Source organism: Garra rufa, chromosome 18, assembly GCF_049309525.1.
Source record: "Garra rufa chromosome 18, GarRuf1.0, whole genome shotgun sequence".
NCBI classification, from domain to species: domain Eukaryota; kingdom Metazoa; phylum Chordata; class Actinopteri; order Cypriniformes; family Cyprinidae; genus Garra; species Garra rufa.
Window position 1 is genome coordinate 30,666,970 of NC_133378.1, and position 21,192 is coordinate 30,688,161.

General features: G+C 37.4%; 1 protein-coding gene across 1 annotated transcript in view; it reads right to left on the reverse strand.

Annotated features, from left to right (window-relative positions):
- plxna2 (plexin A2) overlaps positions 1–21,192 on the reverse strand; it is a 197,790-nt gene that overhangs the window by 120,526 nt on the left and 56,072 nt on the right. The window contains exon 3 of the mRNA XM_073823770.1: positions 21,011–21,145. Coding sequence (XP_073679871.1) covers positions 21,011–21,145 — 135 coding nt within the window. The remainder of the gene's footprint in view (positions 1–21,010; positions 21,146–21,192) is intronic.

Here is a 21,192-nt window from a genome sequence, read left to right on the forward strand (position 1 = left end):
AAAAAAATGAGGAAATAAAAATTTAAATAATAATATAGATAAAATATAAATAATAATTCGAAAAATGTATAATTAATAAATATTGTTATTAATAATATATTATTAATAATATTATTAATTAAAGATAAAAACAACAAAAAATATTATTATTAAAAATATATATTTTAAAAACAAATAAATATTATTATATATTATATTTATTGTTATTATTATCATTATTATTACTATAAATTACAAAAATATGGAGAAATATGGAGATCCCAGGGCCTTAAACACCACCCTAGGATCTGAAATTATAACAGATATCCTGAGGCAAAAAATGACTAACCACTCTAAACCAGTCTCATCTCTGGTGCACACCTGCAACAAAAAATAATACTTCATAAGCCTACAAAATCCTTCCAGGTCTGGGGCAATCTTCATTCAATCCTTTATGATATTTCCTTCCCAACATTCATCACTGTCTCTGGCGTGTATCGCCCACCGGTGTGCTTCCTGCTCCCTGTAGCGTTCTGTCAGCATTGTGCCAGCGCACCACTCGAGACTGACATCCATCACTCGCTCGGCGGAACATACGCTTGCTGCATTAGTATTATAAGCGGGATGCTAATGCGCGGTGCATCACACACACTAAACAGATATAATTGCAGACAGCGCTTCTGTCAATAACCTACACATCTAACTCTAGAGAGCAGGTCACGGAGCGGAGATGGGAAACCTGACCATGTGAAACCGGGCCTTATTAAGTGAGTCCGAGAGCGTACGGGTATTATTAATATATCAAAGGCGCTAACGGGAGGTGTGTGGTGGCATTAGCTCATAAGAAGCCGAGCGTACGTCTCCCTCAAGAGTAAATGACACAAACACGAAGCACGCAAGACACATCCATCAGTTCGCCTAGCGCTAGTTCGTCACAGAAGGACAGATGCAGAGCTGCTAGATTGATTCTTTTCACTGTTGGCCGGCAACACCGCGGTTGGACAGACAGCAGAGCCGCTCTTCCGACACATGCGGTACCCCGAAAAGGCAGAACCTGCCACTACCGCTGTGTAACCCAGGAAAACAATCACCTCACGCCGTGCAGGGTGTTTACGGTTGCATCTGAGCCATTAGCAACCCAGACAAAGAGCATATGCAGCTCTGGCAGGGAACGCGTTGGTGGGATGGCAGGCGGGGGTAGGCTTCACCCCGGACTCGGCCGAGACTGGCAGCCTAAACCTGCGGAGGTGCTCGGAGGGGGAGCGCTCGATCTAAGGGGGGCTTCATTTACAGCCTCTCGCCACAAAACAAGAGGAGGAGCGCTGGGCCCACTGCGACATTCAGCAGGGATACATTGACAGGATCTGTCTGGAAGCACGCAGTCACAGTGGGAGAGGTACACTCATCTCCATTATGGGCTGGCACAGCCTGAGACTCCACTCAAATTCAGGCAGATGTAATCGATAAAAGAAGGACAGGGGTTTTGTTATTCCGGTATCTGCGAAGCCAAGGCTTTAAAAAGCTTGGACTCGATTAATGAGAAGTATCTCGGAATCGCTGCCAGCCACCAGATCAAGCCAAATGAGGACGGAAATACAAAGAACCTGTTTTGAAAGAGAGATGAAAATGGTGGAGTCAACAGCTTCTGTAATAAGACGAGTCCATTATGAGTTAGCCAAGATGCTAACAATCATATTACCTTGGTAGCCGACAACAAATGTATCATACTCTATAAATATATATATACAGTAGATGGAGGAAATGCATTAGCAACACAAAAAGGGATCTAAGAAATCCACAAAATGTCTCGTCTCTGTAGGCTAGGGCTGCAGCGATTAATCGAACGATGTTGTGAGGCGCGTTTAGTCAATGAAGCCGGTACTTTGATTAGTAGTAAATCTCCATCACGTGCGTTCAGCTGGAGCGGCAATTCAAACACCCCGCCGTAATTCACTGACAAGCCACGCCAAATCGCGCTCAAAATCAAATTCGATTTTGAGCGCGATTTGGCGTGGCTTGTCAGTGATTTAAGGCTGTGTGTATTAACTGCCGCTCCAGCTGAACGCACGTGATGGAGATTTACTACTAATCAAAGTACCGGCTTCATTGACTAAACGCGCCTCACAACATTGTTCAATTAATCGTTGCAGCCCTAGCCTACAGAGACATTACACTCATAATCTTCTAAAATAGCCAATAGTTGTATGCAACTAAATATTAACATAAACGTGTAAAGTCTATGCAATGTTATACCAAAAAAACGCTCATAAAAACAATAAAACTAATCCTAAAAGCATCAGCTAATGTCGCTGTGCCTCAAAGAATGCCTTGAGATATTTAGAGAAAAATACAGTTGTTGTTTTCCGCCACGCCAGCAGGGAACGAATTCATTTCTGTGTGTTCGGTCTCTTAGAGAGAGGAAAAAGACAAAGAGAGACACACAACACTGCCTTCGTCAATTAGACAGCTAGCGCTAATGATAACATGCTAGCAGCATTTCTTGACAGAACTGAGCCTGATTACTTGAACTGGAAGTCACTTCTCAATGAGACTCCTTTTTGTTTAATTAGGCTTGTAAATAATTATTGCAATTAAAGCCTGCAATTAGGAGACTGAAGCGGCACTATTAGTGATGTGACGGATGCCAGGGAGACCCCTCGGTGTGGTGGGTCGCGCACAAAAGCTACGACATTATGCCGTCGCACGGCTGACAGCTAGAATGACTGTTGATATGCTAGAACATTTTAATTGCAGATGGTATTATCTTGCTATCCTAACGTCTGATCCCTGAGACAACAACACAGTCGCCTGAAAGTCACAGAAAAGTTCCTGTACACAACTGTGTAAGTTTCAGTGACTCCGGGGAAAAATAACAAGCTCGTTTCAGATGTTCCTACAGAGAAATAAAACAGACAAGAGAAACATGATGTACTTCTGGAATATAAATCGGAATTTTTCAACCAATGTACCCCATGTCTCATTTGTGTCAATGTTTTATTTCTCCTAATAAATTTCATAAGCATCTGATGATTTACTCACCCCCTTGTCATCCAAGATGTTCATGTCTTTTTTTCTTCAGGCGTAATTATGTTTTTTTTTTTGAGGAAAGCATTTCAGGATTTCTCTCCATAGAGTTGACTTTTATGGTGTCCCTGAGTTCGAACTTCCAAAATGCAGTTTAAATGCAGCTTCAAAGAGCTTTAAACGATCCCAGCCAAGAAAGAAGGGTCTTATGTAGTGAAACAACCGGTTTATACACTTTATAACCTTATAATGCTCATTTTGTCTAGCTCTGTGTGTATTCCGGTTCAAGACAGTTAGGGTATGTCGAAAAACTCCCATCTCATTTTCTTCTCCAGCTTTTCCAATTTTCTCTTTTTTGTAATGGGCGTTTGAATACAAAGAGGACATGCAGAGCTAGACAAGATGAGCATTTGAGGTTAAAAAGTACAGTAATTTTCCAGCTTTTTTTTTTTTTTTTTAGAAAATTACCAATCGTCCCTTCTTCCTAGGCTGGGATTGTTTGGAGCGCATTTTGGAAGTTCAAACTCTGGGGCACCATAGAAGTTTTCCTCAAAAAACAATTTCTTTACGACTGAAGAAAGAAAGACATGAACATCTAGGATAACAAGGGGGTGAGTAAATTACCTGTACATTTTTGTTCTGGAAGTGAACTGCTTTAATTACTCATCCTCAACAAGTCGTTCCAAACCTGCAAGACCTTTGTTCATCTTCAAAAACAAATTAAGATATTTCTGATGAAATCCAAGAGCTTTCTGACCCTGCATAGACAGCAATGCAACTACTACATTCAAGGCCCAGAAAGGTAGTAAAGACAATGTTAAAATAGTCCATGTGACATTAGTGATTCAACCGTAATTTATGTAGCTACGAGAACGCTTTTTATGCACAAAGAAAACAAAGAACAACAAAATTTTCCTCTAGAGCTGAAGACAAGACAAAACTACATTATCAGTTTTGACTCCTTATATTTGAGAACTTTCTTACATCTCATTAGCATCTGTTTCAGACTGCTTCACTTAAAAACTCTTAGAGTTAATGAAAACACAAATAAATTAGACACTTCTGAGATACTAGAAGTCGAAACCGTTTGCGTTCGATCGCTGAGGTTGCTCTTTCATAGATCATTTGAACTTTTCCAGCTCTCTTTTTGACCATGTTTATCACAAAGCAGCAGGGAACGTGTTCAGCCACTCATCAGCGCTAATGCTTGTCAAGCCGTTTTACGCTATCGACATTTCTCATTGGGTGGTCCGACTCGAGATTGATGCACAACAGAAAGATTGCAAAGTCGAATGTACCCTCTTACCTCTGCCGCTCTCAACCACGGTTCTGCTTACGAGCCGCGTTATCCCGAGCCCCCACAGAGCCACCGCTCTCTTAACAAGGCACCCGACGGCCCCTAAACAAGCCACGCAAGCAGATCTCAGGTATCCGCCACCTCATTTGAGACTATTAAATCAACACCGCATTGAAAGCCCCCTAGAGGCCTGTGAGACAGCGACGAGCATTCACCAGGTACAACCAGCGCCGCTAGCACCTGCCCTCGACTAATAACAACCACCTTGACACTGGCTTGTCTCCGTACTCTGTGCTAAATCTAGGACTAGCCTGAAAGGTCAAAGTTTGGTGTAGGGTACAACCAGGCTGTTTACTAACAAGAACAAAGCCCTTTCACCTCAAGAGTCCAAATTCTCGGCTGAACAACAACCGGCAGTAGCTCACCATGCCACGGAGCAAATTATTTATTGACAGCACAGCTGCCGCTGGGGGCGGAAAGGAGGAGGGACGGAGGGCAGGAGAAAGCACCTTCAAGGCGATGCGTATTTTAATTAAACACTTGATGGAGGCCGACAAGAGTTTTGCTATCAAATAATGAGGTTAAGACTGGCCAGTGGTTCCTGCGCACCAAACCTGATTAGTGCAAATCCTCGCTTAAGTCAATTAGCGATGCATTAATGCGAGAGGAAAGCATGCACCCAAAGGTTTGCTCCAGTCTCAAAGGGCGAATCGCAATGGCGACCATATAAAATTGACCTTTAGGTTGACCCTGGCAGTTTGATACACCGCTTCAGGTCAGCCGCTGACCCAAAGACCGCAATACACGCAGCATTCAGGCGTAAAGCCTTCAGGTGTCCGGAGAGAGTGTGAGATTGGAAGCGGCTTTCACTGAATGAGTCTGCTAAATAGCTTCATCAATAACGCTGGACGTGGGACGTATCGACAGGAGCATTTATCCTGATCTGTCGCTCTGTCAATAGCAAGTGAAGCCATCACGTTGACACTCAAACGTGCACCCTATCATTGGAATTGATTCCCCCCCACCTGTACTTTGTATCGCGCAAGCAGTGACCCCCTAAAAATCAGAGATAACAAGCTATATTGTATCAATCAGTTTCGCCATTGTGCTAGAAAGATAGTATACTAGCAAGCCGTGATGGCTAATCAAGAAGAATGATTGACAAAAGCTAAATGCACATGCCTGCAGCTCATCACTGTTTGGTTAATGGCCTGCAGATGTCAAGCAGTCGTAAAGGCCTCTGTGTGGCGTCAATGACCTTTTGTTATCACGTGTCACAGACTGGCATTGTCCAAACCCTGTCGTCCATATAAACGCAAGCGCTGATTTCATGAAGTGGAAAGTGGAAATGACCTGTAAAATATATTTTAGAGAGACAGAGACATTTTTATACAATTAATAACTAATAAGAATAAGCTAATAATAAATATAAAACCATTTATGAGAATAACTGATTCTTATTTTATATTATTCTATAGAGTGTTGTCACAACGCGCCATCAATTGGGCATATTGGTGGCACTGAATGTAAACAATTCCACTGAACCTAACAAAACTCACATATTTTGCTGATTATTACTGCTGAAAATGGTCAATTATTGTCAGGTTTTGGGCTGTACTAATCAGTCGTAACGGAAAAATTTTTTTTGGAGTCATATAGACTGTCAGAAGTTATAACAAATCAAGGAGAAGAGTGCAAAAAACTGTTTGAGGAACAAAAGGCGTTTGTTGTTGGCCAAACTGAAATTGCTAGCTATTGGCTATTGGCTATTTTAAAAAGCCAGAATCTGTCTTCTTCTTTCAGTTGAAATTATGCCAACATATAAAATAATGCGGTGTGTTTCAAAGCACTTCAGTGGATCATTGAATTTCACGATTGTAGTCAACATTGTATATTGCGGCACCACAAAGATTTTTTTTTAACTTTAAGGTAAATGTCTGTAATGGTGAAACAACAGTTTAAGAGTTTAGTAACAATTGACACAACATTTCATTTGTTAACATTTAGATATCATGAACTAACAATAAACAACATTTTTTAGAGCATAAATTAATCTAGGCTAATGTTAACTTATAAATACACTAGGTAAAGTTTCAATGTGCTGTACATAGCCATGATAAAGAGAAAGACGACTACAAGACAAATCATTAAACAAATAATACAAACGAAAATACAAATTTAGGAAAATATAGATGTTTATGATTTAGGTTTCTACATAATACATTGTCTTAAGTAACCAAAACCAGTCATAAGTAGCAAGGGTATATTTGTAGCAATAGCCAAAAATACATTGTACGGGTCAAAATGATCAATATTTCTTTTATGCCAAAAATCATTAGGATATTAAATAAAGATCATGCTCCATGAAGATATTTTGTAAATTTCCTACCGTAAATATATCAAAGCTATTTTCTCAATATTTTGATTTTTTGGCTCCCTTAGATTTCAGATCTTCAAATAGTTGTATCTCGGCCAAATATTGTCCTATCCTAACAAACCATACATCAATGGAAAGCCCTTTATTCAACTTTCACATGATGTATAAATCTCAATTTCAAAAAAATTTACTCTTATGACTGGCTTTGTGGACCTGGGTCACATATCTCTACTGTGATGTAAACACAGATAAGTGATACCTACTTTGGATAAGCTGAACCAGTCCAATTTCTCATGAATACAATGGATCTCATTTCTCATTCGTTATGCTTAAAAAAGAACGTTTTCATTCTTCCCCGTCAATTACCATGGCAGCTACAGTTAATCTAACTCTTTGTCCAGGGCAGCGTGAATGACAGTGATTGGTGGATAGAGGGGAGACGGAGGTCGCTGGTCAAGACACTCTCCTTGTTCTCATTTTTTAGCAAGAGCAGCTGCACTTTCACAGGGTGACCAGGGGTCATAAAAATGCTAGGGGGCAACTGAGACCGAGAAGGCACTTTTTTATTTTCAAATTTGCCTGAACTTTGGGCACGATTCCTCAGTTTAGCTCATTGTTAGTCGAGCTTGTTGTACAGACCACGGCAAAACAGAATTCCAGTCTCCAGGTCTCTTCCTGTGCATTGTGTCTGAGAATCAAGAGCTGAGTGCGCGCACTTCTGTTAAGTGAATATTAATGCAGCTTTGTTCTCATTAATCACATCCTCTGCTCTGTTGATTTCCTGTTAGCCCTTTCATCATATACACCCCCACCCCCTAACCACGCTACAGTCACCCAAATGCTGACATCCAGACACAGAACGCCACACACACAGAGAAACCAGTGGCTGTCGGCCAACTCAATCTGCATGCAGTATGAGGGGCAGTTCAAACCAAACAAAGACAAACAAAAGACTCCAAAGGCACCAAGCGTAAATCACAGGCTGGATATGATTTCTGGAGGGCACTATCTGCACAGACAGAACTTCACTTAGTTGATATTTGAATATTTGCATAAATGTGGGCTTTATAGCTGAATCCAAAATGTTAATAGGAATGGTTGATACTACTACTTTAAAGCGTTAAAACTACCAATTCACCCTTTCTGGGTCTTGAACTAGTTGGGTTGCTGTCTATGCAGGTTCAGAAAGCTCTCAGATTTCATCAAAAATATCTTAATTTGTGTTTTGAAGATGAACAACGGTCTTACAGGTTTAGAACGACATTAGGGTGAGTAATTAATGATGGAATTTTCATTTTCGGGTGAACAAACACATATTGGACATTGGTATTATCAATACTTCAAGATCAATACGCCATCTCTAAATGTCAAACTACAGATTTTCGTAAGAGAAATGTAACATTCAATCACAAATGCCTCCATTTGCAATGGCTCTAATTTAGGTTAGACCAGTGCTGAACGCAGAGATGATTTCTGAGTCGACAATCTTCAGCTGGATAATGGAAGGAGAGTGTTATTTTAGGAGCTGCCTGGAATGAACTGTGGAAGAGAGGAGAGAGTCTCTAAACAATCTCACTCTGGGTGAAAAATCCCATTTCCCTGCGTTTGATAACCACACAGTTCATTTCCTACATTTCCCGAACAAAGGTAGCCCAGGCCTAGAATGTCCCTCAAAATGGTAAATACATGCATATGATTCGAGGTACAGTATGTGTGTGCGGCAAAAGAGGCTAAGGCTATGCAAAGACACAGAGCAAATAATCTGGTTCTTCAAGATGGGGAAAAGGGAAGCCATGCATGGATTTTAAATTTCACAGCTGAGCACTTGGGAGAGAAATTGCCAGGGTGGAAATATGGAGGCTCCTTTATTTGGTTGATGATCTCGGTTACGTTGCTCTTATGAGCTGGGGTGGGGAGGCGAGAGAAGGGGTTGAGGGTAAGAAGCAGATCTTGGATTCTCAAGTTCAAGCTTAACGTTTTTTTGCTATATGACTGACAGCAGCATATGGAGAGATTCGGGTTTGGTTGTGAAAGTCGACACTTCATTCACAAGCTTCTCCACATTAGTCATGCCGACGGAAATTTCACGCCACTCTTAATAGTTTGTATGGGACAGACAATGTCTAATCTTGCGCTGGGTTTTTAAGTCCAGCTCATGAAATCAAACTACTGTTCAAAGCTTTACATCTCTTTTGGATGCCATTGATGACTCTTAACACATGTTTAGAAAAGAAAAATCTCTCAATCGATATGTTCACATCATATTACATGTATTTGAAGCAATGTTTTCACTGGAGCTTCACGGTTTTGACCTATGACCTTGTCTGCACTGATAATTAAATAAACGATTTATTGTGAATCGTTCGCCACTAATGCAGTGGGAGTTAATAACAATTTTATTGTTCGACTGATTAAATGACCCATCAAAACACTGCCAATCTTTTCTCAAGTCCTCTCCAGCCTGACTAAACAATAAATGGCATAATGTGGTGCTTTAGTTATCTGCATCTGATCATTCAAACTAAATTTACAGCAAAATGTGCTATATATAGATGTATAGTGAATAGAAATAGAAAAAAAAGTGCTGAACACCACATGAAAAAGTCTCACCGCACCAGAAAGTCTTTGTTTTGGACTTTTGTGTGCTGATATGCAAAAAGGTGAGTCGAGCCAACCTGCAAGGCAATATGTCTTTCCTCCTCACGGTTTGCATAAGGGTTTGGTTTACACGCTTCGGCAAGAGCGAGCGGAGTTAGTTACATGTGCTGGATTTGCATATGGCAGCAGGTGTGGCTTTGCTTGTCCCAAGTGCTCAGGCCTCATTTGATTGTGTGAGGTCGCACAGATGACACTCAAGCGCTGTTCCAAACCCTAGTGAGCTCACGCCACAAGTTCATCCAAAAAGGGAGATATATTTCACAAGTATAATATTTTCTTCAATACTGAACAATATGAATAAAATGTACAACAATTTTTTACCACGTATGTGTATATACTAAAAAACAACACTATACTACATTGCACAAATATTGTACATCCATTCAGATCTAATATGTATATATACAATAAATATAAAAAGAGATGTATTTAAATGTACAAATTTTCACATTTTAAATCCTTAACCAAAATCATGATATAACAATTAAAACTCAATAACTTAACGCTAGATAGATAGATAGATAGATAGATAGATAGATAGATAGATAGATAGATAGATAGATAGATAGATAGATAGATAGATAGATAGATAGATAGATAGATAGATAGATAATGACAGACAGAATAATAAACAGACAGATCGAATGATAGATAGACAGAATGAAAGAGATAAAATGATAGAACAAACAAATGATAGATAGATAGACAGAATAAAAGAACCACAAAGAATGATAGACTGAACAATAGAACGAATGATAGAACAACAGACAGACAGATAGATAGATAGATAGATAGATAGATAGATAGATAGATAGATAGATAGATACATGTAGATAGATAGATAGAATAACAGACAGAATGAAAGACAGACTGATAGAGCGATAGAATAACAGAATGACATGATAGATAGATAGATGTAGAGATAGAATAAAAGAACGAAAAAGAACGACAGATAGATTGATACAACGATAGAATGACAGACAGATAGACAGACAGAAAGACAGATAGATAGATAGATAGATAGATAGATAGATAGATAGATAGATAGATAGATAGATAGATAGATAGATAGATAGATAGATAGATAGATAGATAGATAGATAGACAGATAGAATGACAGACAGAATGATAGAACAACAGATGATAGGTAGAATGACAGACAGAATGAAAGACAGATTGATAGAGCGATAGAATAATAGAATGACATGATAGATAAAATAAAAGAACAAAAGAGAACGATAGAACGATAGATAGATAGACAGACAGATAGGTAGAATGACAGACAGAATGAAAGACAGATTGATAGAGCGATAGAATAATAGAATGACATGATAGATGGATAGATAGAATAAAAGAACGAAAGAGAACGACAGAATTATTGATACAATGACAGAACGACAGATAGATAGATAGATAGATAGATAGATAGATAGAATGACAGACAGAATGATAGAACAACAGATGATAGGTAGAATGACAGACAGAATGAAAGACAGATTGATAGAGCGATAGAATAATAGAATGACATGATAGTAGGGCCGGGACTTTAACGCGTTAATTTAGATTAATTAATTACACAAAAATAACGCGTTAAATTTTTTTAACGCATTTTAATCGCACTAAGTTTTGCACCGCGGAACGTTTCTCACTGGATGAATTCGGCGGACCGATTATACTGGAGCACCAACTAGCGTTCAGACAAGCCAAAGAACTTATACCAAAGAAGCAGCGTCCGTCCTAAATAGTATTGAATGTCCCAAATCGTAGTATGTTTAAAAAGTATTCCAAAGATTCCCGGATGGTCTACTACTTAACGATCAATGCACACTCTTAACTGCTAATATTGCCCGCAACACACTGCGCCGTGAACGACGATTCGATTAGAACTACAAACACGCATAAAAAGTGTTAAAAAACTACAAACATGGAGAATATACGCGACCAACGGACAGGTGGAGAAAGGGGTTTGAGTGATAAATAATCAGTGTGTAACCTGATAAAAACTATTTTTTTAAATGTTATCCGCGTTATATTCCATGTGCAGCAACATTTATAATGATAGGTTTGGTCATTAACGTTTAAATGCATAATTAAGCAAACACAAGAGCAGAGTTCTCGGCATGAAAGAACGTGCCTCTTGCTACCCTATGCTTGCTACACTTAATGGCAATATTGCACTGGTCTGTTGGACTTGGTTGAACAAAAATAAACAATATTTTGTTGCTTAAGCTTATGTATTCAGTCATTATTCAATGGTATACTAAAAATCCATGTAAAAATCTTAATTCTCACTGTTCTCAGGTCAAATATTTACATGCGATTAAAATGCGATTAATTTCGATTAATTAATTACAAAGCCTCTAATTAATTAGATTAAATTTTTTAATCGAGTCCCGGCCCTACATGATAGATAAAATAAAAGAACAAGATAGAACGATAGATAGATAGACAGACAGATAGACAGAATGACAGACAGAATGATAGAACAACAGATGATAGATAGATAGAATGACAGACAGATTAATAGAGCGATAGAATAATAGAATGACATGATAGCTAGATAGATGGATAGATAGAATAAAAGAACGAAAGAGAACGATAGAACGATTGATACAACGACAGAACGATAGATAGATAGATAGCAAGACAGAACGATAGATAGAATGACAGAATGATAGAACAACAGATGATAGAATAACAGAATGACATGATAGAATAAAAGAACGAAAGAGAACGATAGAACGATAGAACAATAGATACAACGATAGAACGATCAATGGATAGAACAACAGATGATGGATGGATGGATGGATGGATGGATAGATAAAAGTGCAGCGGTTCAGTCCCTTATAAGGTTATATTGTGGTTGGGATGCGGTGTATGCAGCTCAGAGCGTCAGACTCCCACTCGTGTACCATCAGTTTGGCAGAGAGGTGACAAGTAAAGGCTGTCTGCAGTCGGCTGGAATGTAAAAGCTAGATGAGATATTTTTGAAGCAGTCTTTGACACACATTTTGCAAATGTGCATGACATCGCTAAGTCTCCATGTCTCTTTCAACGACTCCTTTTTGTTTCCCTCGCCCGCCGCTCTCTCCCTCTGTCTCTGTAAAGCTGTTATCAGCTGAAACAGCTCTGACCTTTCGTAGCTGTTAGCCTCTGGCTCCCTTCCCCAGCCAAACAGCCAAAGCACTTTATCACAAGACTATGAATTACCACAGAAAGGACACCATCTCACCGCCTGCGTGATCTAAGACTGCAGACGCTCCTGCTCTGCTCTCAACGCTCTTTCTTTCAAGCCCTTCACAGACATTGGGTAAACACGACTGACATAACCTGTTTTTTGACTGCACTGGTTGTGGACACATCGTGTCTGGAGCTCATTTGTCTTTCAGTTCCACCGTGTCGCTCGAACCAATAACTACGGACCATTAACGTACCATATAGACAAAGTCTATGAATGTGCGTATGTGTGTATTTCTCTTTATGTCGGTGTGAGGCAATCCGTTTGAAATCTATTTGTGTTCAAGTGAGGGATGGCTATGCATTTGGAATGAGCTGTATTTATGTGAGTCTTTGAGGAAACGCACAATATACGGCATCATAGAAAAGAATTATAGATGCTGAATGGGAAATGAGGCAGCGTGAAGCGTTTGTGGGTAAAAATGGAGTGTGTTTGTGTGTGTGTCTCTGCATAAAACAAGATTGCATGCTGGTTCGAACATGCTTGAAAGCTAAATGCAAATCCATCGGTGTCTGATGATCGGCATGTGAGCATGTATGTAAATTCATAATCTAAGTATCTGTACCCACACAACCATCTGTACTGTTCTCTTCAGGTCCATCGCATACAGATACTGTACACTCACTAACGGCAAATGACCTTGGACCTTATAACCCTTGTTAAGTCACATTAAGCAACATTTGCAACACATTCGAGGTCTGTAATATGATGCATTTACATATTTCAGAATAATTGGAGGGAAATAACACAGGGTTGGACTTGCTTGGGATTAAATCATGGCAAAGCAAAAAATGTCAGGCTATAATGTTACTTTATATATAAACAATGTTGGTGCAGCCAATAAAATAGATAAATAGATAACAGATAAAAATGATCAGCATCAATTGCTTTCATCTTCCAAAAGATTACTTAAATAATGTTATATATTAACAACATAACATAGTTGAGATTTTTTTTTAGCAAATTTTAAAAATAAATGCAATATTATTTATATACATTTATTTCTACTTTACATTACAATGTTGTGAATTTTATTTTATTGCATTTTATTTTAAACAATTTAGTATAGATTTTCTGGATATTTAATGGTTATTGTCTATAACATGGAATCTTCTGGAATTTCAATATTGTGCATCCATAATATTATATTATAAAGTTATATTATATTGATAAATACATAAATTTCATATAAAATAAATGTTATTATAAAAGTATTATATGTATATAACTGTTTCTATAAAAGTTGTTTCTAAAAACCAAACTAATCTATCTATTATCTGTACAAATTTAGCAATTTATAATATATAAAATATAATATATACAAAAAATTGCTGCAAACATATTTAATGAATATGAAAAAAAAACTTGTTGGTAAAAATAAAAAGGATTTTTTTTTTTTTACATTTTAGACAGAAATATTATTACACAATAATAACATAGTTTAGATTTTAGCAAATTTAAAAATAAATGTAGTATTGTTTATATACATTTATTTCCTGCTTTAAATTACAAAAATGCTAATTTTATTTTATTTTATTTTTTATTATAATTTTCTTATTACTATTGGCTTTTTGTTATCTTCTGGAATTTCATCCATAAAAATCAAAATTTCAGTTACATAAAATATTATATTATGAAGTTACATTATTTTGGTATTTATTTATTTATTTTTACATTTTAGACAGAAAAATTTCGGAAATAATATTATTTATTAATAACAGTTTTTTTAAGCAAATTTTAGAAATAAATCTTTATTTTATTTTAAACAAATTAGTATGGAGTATTTAATGGTTATTTCCTAAAACATGCTTCCAGGAGATAACAGGCTTTTTGTTATCTCCTGAAATTTCAATAGTGCGTATCCAATAATTTCCACATATATAAAGAAATTATTTCTATGTTTTCGTTTTCTTTTTTTCAGTTACAAGTATTTTTGCTCAATAGTCCAGTTATACAAAATACTACGTTATGTATTATGGTCAATGTCATCACTGCACTTGCCTTTTTTTTAATGATAGCATGACAAAGATACAAATGATTGCCATGTGCCTCTAAAGTGCAATTTTGAGTCCTCATAGCCAGTAAACATACAGACAATATACTACACATCCCCATGAAGCTGCAATACCTACCCTAGTTCAGCCATTTTGGCTCCTTTTTCATTAAATTACACCCAATACATGACCACAGTGAGCTCTGCTCCGCCATGACGGCTCCGTTTCCTGCTAGCATAAGAGCTTGTGCTGAAAGGTGAATGGTAATCCTGCTGCTCTGTGAAGTGTGAAGCATGACTACGCCAACTGACTCCTCAAACAGCGGTGCGCTGGGGTGACGGAGGGGCGTGCGGTCTTTAGCGCCATTTTTTGTTCCTCTCAGCCCAACAAGTGAACGTCTCACACCTGCATCCTGAATATTAACACTACTCACAGAAGATACGGCGGGCGTTTATGAAGAGAAATACCTCTGAGAGCAATTCAACCCGAGTCTGAAAAGAGCTGAAAGAGCTCATTGAGCCTAGCGATGCCTCTCAACACGACCGTTTAATAAGCTGTAATATTAAATTAATCACCTGAAACACTTAAAACAGGACAAAAGAGGGTGAAGAAATGATGGAATGTGCTGATGGCTCTTTTACGACGGGATCGGTCTGAATTACGACGTGAGAGGGACAAATCTTTTGAGGTTTCAGTGAATACTTTTCCCTAAAGATTGTTAAATGATAGTGAAGAGATTCACAGGAACACACACACACACACACACACACACACACACACACACACACACACACACACACACACACACACACACACACACACACACACACACAAAGCTTCCAAAAACTGCCAAATAGCTACAATTGTTTTCCAAACTGCCATAAGAGAATAGAGGTTTTCAAACTTTTTGATGCCAAACACCCCCCGTCTACTAATATTAAAGTAAATAAAATAAAATCCCAGAGTGTCATGAAACTAGTGGTTTATATAAATACATTAATATAAAGTGTTATATTATTAAAATAAAATAAAATAAAATAGTGTCACATTATTCAAATAAAATAAAATCCCAGAGTAACATAAAACTAGTGGTTTACATAAATATGTAAATATAAATATAGTGTCATATTATTAAAATAAAATAAAACAAAATTCCAGAGTGTGATGAAACTAGTGGTTTATATAAATATAAAGTGTCATATATTGAAATAAAAATAAAATAAAATCCAAGATTGACACGAAATTAGTGGTTTATGTAAATATGTAAATATAAATCCAAAGTGTCATGTTATCAAAATAAAATAAAATAAAATAAAAATGAATAAATAAATAAACAAAACCCTAGAGTAAGTTTGTAATGAAGTTTATATAAATATAAATATAAATATAAATATAGTGTCATAAAATAAACTAAAATAAAATTTAAATAAATAAATAAAAACATCTCTGAGTGACATGAAACTAGTGGTTTATATAAATATGTAAATATAAATAGTCATACTATTAAAATAAAATAAACTTAAATAAAATAAAACCTCTGATCCATATACTGTAACTAGTCAAAAACAAACAAGAAAAAATTTACTTGTCCCTCAATGTGTAAAACAAATAAAATGTCTTTAAAAAAAGGAATTTACAATGAAAGTACATGGGAGAAGAACAAATGCATAAACATACAGTATATTTAGTTTTTGTTTGCTTTTTTTTTTTGCAACTGAGGTATGCGTCAAAAACTTTTTTGTGACAAATGACAGCATCCCACATATGCTGTCAGAATTTATCTCATGTTTAACTCAAAATAAAGTTTAAAGTGTATTTACTGTGTTTGAGTGAAAAAGAAAAGAGTCTTTGTAAGTCTACCTCCCCTTTGCTAATTCATTGTCACTAGGTCTGGTTGCTGCAGGGGCCTGGGACTCAAATCACAGATTTGATAAAATGCTGGGCCCACTTCTACATCCCTGGTGAGGATGACAGAATGTGTGCAGACACAATGGTGCTGACTCAAGTTTTTTTTCTCTTTCCCCTCCATTTTCTCTCATCTGCCACTACGCGTGCCGCCCAGTGGGGCTGACCCAGCGTGCCGCGCGTGTACAGATATGATGTGAACCTGTCAGCCCGCTGTGCATTAAACCACCTCTCTTATTACCGGCCCTTCCCTCCTGCCACACCCGACCCCATCCCGCTGCCCACGCGTCACCCCAGAGGGGATATCAACCCTCTAGAATGGATGCTATAAAAAGCCTGGGGATGTAAGCAACCGGCCTGGTCATCCATCTCCGAGCAGAGATGGTATTTTCTCCTTCTATTCTCCTTTAGAGACAATCTCTATCTTTTTCTTCCTTTCGTCCATTTTATTTCATAGTCTAAAATAGGGTTGGGCAGTATGATAATTCAGAATAGTTCTGTTAAAGCGAATGTAATTATTTGCATGAGTAGATTACATACAAGGTCAATACAAAGACAAGAAAAGAAGCAAATTCGCACTGGACAATGTGAATGACGCAAATTGGATGAAGCGTTTGCTGTGAAAGCGCAATAGCATGTCTTCTGTGCAAATGAAAAAATTTTAACTTAATGGAGGAAAGCATTACGTGATGATTATATTTGCGTGAGTAGATTACATACAAAGTAATCGCAAAGACGCAAACAGCTACAAATTTACCCTGGGTGAAGCGAATGATGCCAATTGGACGACACGTTCAGCGAACGCTTAATATATTATATATTATATATATTATATATATATATATATATATATATATTTTTTTATAATACAAATTGAAAATTTGCATGACGCATTGTCGCGCAACCCAATCTGCAAAAAACTTACTGACATGTCCAGCTGTAAGAGAAAATTGAGAAATGCATTATGCAATGTTTTTATTTGCATGAGCAGATTGCATTCAAAGTCAATGCAAAGATGCGAACAGACACAAATTTGTGCTGGGCGACGCAAATGACATGAATTGGGCAACATGTTTACTGTGAACATGCAATATCGCGTCCTCTGCGCAAATTGAAAAATTTTAACTCGAGCAGAAAATTTGCATGACGCGTTGTCGTACAAGCCAATTAGCGAAGAACTTTTTGAGACATCCAGCATGGCACGTCCAAATGTATCAGAAAATTGAAGAAAGCATTACGCGATGATTATATTTGCTTGCGTAGATTGCATACAAAGTAGGGCTGTCAATCGATTAATTTTTTTTAATCGCGATTAATCGCATGGTTGTCATGAGTTAACTCGCGATTAATCGCACATTTTTTTCTGTTCTAAATGTACCTTAAATTAATACTTTTTTTTAAAGTTTTTAATACTCTAATCAACATTGGCATGGACAAATATGGATGCTTTAAGCAAATATGTGTTTATTATTAGTGAAACCACTGTTTACATTATTTGCAGGACAGGGCAGCTCACTTCTTCTGAACATGCAAAATGTACATTAATTATTACATTTGTTTGCCTTTAGGTGCCCACATACTGTCATTTGATGAGGCAAAACTGTTTGATGATTCTCAACAAAACTGTTTCCATTGTTATAATTTAGTATTTCTGTTATCAGACAACCAAAGTAATATGAAATAATAACTGAAAAAAATCCTGAATTATGATCATGATTCAATCGCTGAAAAGAATAATTTACAGGCATCTGGACAGAAGTCACTATTCTCTGCATTATTATCGTTGTTTTTAACTTCCTGTTTGAATGCTTTCATGATCCTTTGACTTTTTAGGAGTTTACCCGTTTAAAGTTATGTGATCCCAAAAACCTGCTTCTTTTATTTTTTTAAGGTATTGTTTTCGTTATAATGTACTGATTCGAGAGCCTGGTCTCATGAAAATGCGCACTAGCACGATTTTCTGTTTCTATTTGCCGTGCTATTAATAAGCTGAAATTAACTTTGGCGTGCATATGAAATGCAATTATGCATGTGTTTGACGTGCATTTAATACGCCGTTTTCGTTTGCATACTCGTATGTGGCTTTACGCATTAACCCCACAGCACCAATAACGTAGACCGACTCCGCTTGCATTCATTAAATATGGCAGAAGTGCCGGTACGCAAGTACGCAAAAGGATAAAATACAGACGTTCCTGCGTACCGGCCCACTTCAAGCACTGGAAGCAACATAATATCTGGTTTAACTGAAAGCGTTGCTCCACTGCCGCTCGCTGAACAGAGCAGACACAAATATAAAGAGAGGGAGGTGCGCGCGCATTGGGAGACCTAGCGCTCATTCGGCAAAACTTGAGAGCCTCAGAAACTATATTAGGTTTGTCCAATTATGTGTTTATGTATTGTTGCTAGACACTTTTCGCTAGGTTGGCAACACTGTGCATCCATTTCTTTAACTGCTAGGTAGTGGGTCAAACAGAAAATGCGCGCTGCGTTAATCGCGCCTTAATAAAATTAGTGCCTTTAAAATGAATTTGCGTTAACGAGTTATTAACGCGTTAATTTTGACAGCCCTAATACAAAGTCAATGCAAAGACGCGATTAGACAGGAAATTGCGAAACGTGTTTCCTGTGAACGCTCAATAACGCATCTTCTGCGCAAATTGAAAATGTTCAACTTGAGCGGAAAATTTGCATGGCGCATTGTCGCGCAACCTAATCAGCAAAGAACTTATTGACATGTCTAGCTGTATGAGGAAAAAAAAAGCATTACGCAATTATTTTATTTGAGTGAGTAGACTACATTTAAAGTCAATGCAAAAATCTAACAGACACAAATTTGTGCTGGGCGATGCAAATGATGCTATTTGGGCAACATGTTTACTGCGAACACGCAATATTGCATCTTCCACGCAAATTGAAAAATTTTCATTTGAGCAGAAAATGGAAAATTCGCATGAACCATTGTCGTTCAAGCCAATTAGCGAATAACTTTTTGACATGCCCAAATGTATCAAAAAAAATGGATGAAAGCATTACACGATGATTATATTTGCGTGAGTAGATTACATATAATGTCAAAGCAAAGACACGATTAGACAAGGAATTTGCGCTGGACGACGCGAATAAGGTAAATTGGGCAACACGTTTCAAGTGAACACTCAATAATGTATCTTCTTCGCAAACTGAAAATGTTCAACTTAAGCAGAAGATTTGCATGACATGTTGTCACACAACCCAATCAGCAAAGAACCTATTGACACGTCCAGCTGTATAGAAAATGAAGAAAAGCATTACACAATGATTTTATTTAGACAAGTAGATTATATACAAAGTCAATGCAAAGATGCGAACAGACGCAAATTTGCACTGGGCAACGTAAATAATGCGAATTGGGCGACATGTTTGCCTTGAACGTGTGATATTGCGTCTTCCACGCAAATTGAAAATTTGTTGAAAATTTGCATGAAGCGTTGCCACGCAACCCAATCAGTGAAGAACTTATGGACTCGTCCAATTTGACACGTCCGTTTTTATTAGAAAATTTTATTAGAAAATTACATAGGTGACGCAAATGTGCCAATTGGGTGAAGTGTTTCCCACGAATGCTTGATATCGTGTCTTTCTGTGCAAATTAAAAATGTTCAGCTCGAGCTGAAAATTTGCATGAGGCATTGTCGTGCAAGCCAATCAGCAAAGAACCTGGTTGTATCAGAAAATGAAGGACAGCATTTTACAATGATTTTATTCACGGGAGTGAATAAAACATTTTATATTAATAGAAAATGTTATATATTTATAGTAAATAAAACAGAAATAACACTAATAATTGTTGCTACTTAGCAGTAAAATATGAATTTTTCCATTTAAAAAATAACTACAACATACGGACCTAAAAAAAAAAAGTGTCAAATTCTTTAAAATAAGAAATAATAAAACACTATGAGATGAAATCATACTGCGAAATAAAAAGTCAAGTAAATAAATAAAGTCTTAAATAAAGTCACACTGTAAGATATAACGCTGCAATTATGAGGAAAAAAACAAGAACTTTAGCCACAATTCAAGAAATTTAAGTCACACTATGAGATTTAAAGCCGCAATTACAAGAAATAAAGTCGCTATTGAGAAATAGTCACAATTATGTTTTTACTCTGAGGCAAAAAGCATGTTTTCCATAATACTGTGATGTATAGGGTTACTGTGATATAAAATGACTCACACCGCCCACCTCTAGTCTGAAATGCATCCCATGGGAAGTGTTGTGTGTATTGATATTATATGAGCAGGGTCTCTCTCCATCTCTCTCTCTCTCTATTCATTATGCCGTCGAGCGAGAGAGTGACCTTGCTCTCACTCCATCTCTCCTCCTTCAGCTGTCCCTCCATCACTCTCTCCTTCACTGACACAGCTACTCTACTCTCTTCCCATTGCTCTCTTTCATTAGAGGATGCTGTCACGTTCTCTCCGTCCTACAGCTGTTATGGATGGAAGAAAGATGACGAGAGGGGAAAGCATATACATGTATATATTCAGACCTGTCTCTCTGACATGACATAGATGTAGCTGTTGTCCAGGGAAAAGGCCATGTCTCTGAGAATAGGGCTTCCGTCTTTGATGACCGGCAGAGTTTCATACTGGACGCCACCTTGAGGAGGACCGTCAACACGAATCTGAAACAGAAAGAAGACTTTTTTAGACTTTAAACATAATTACAATG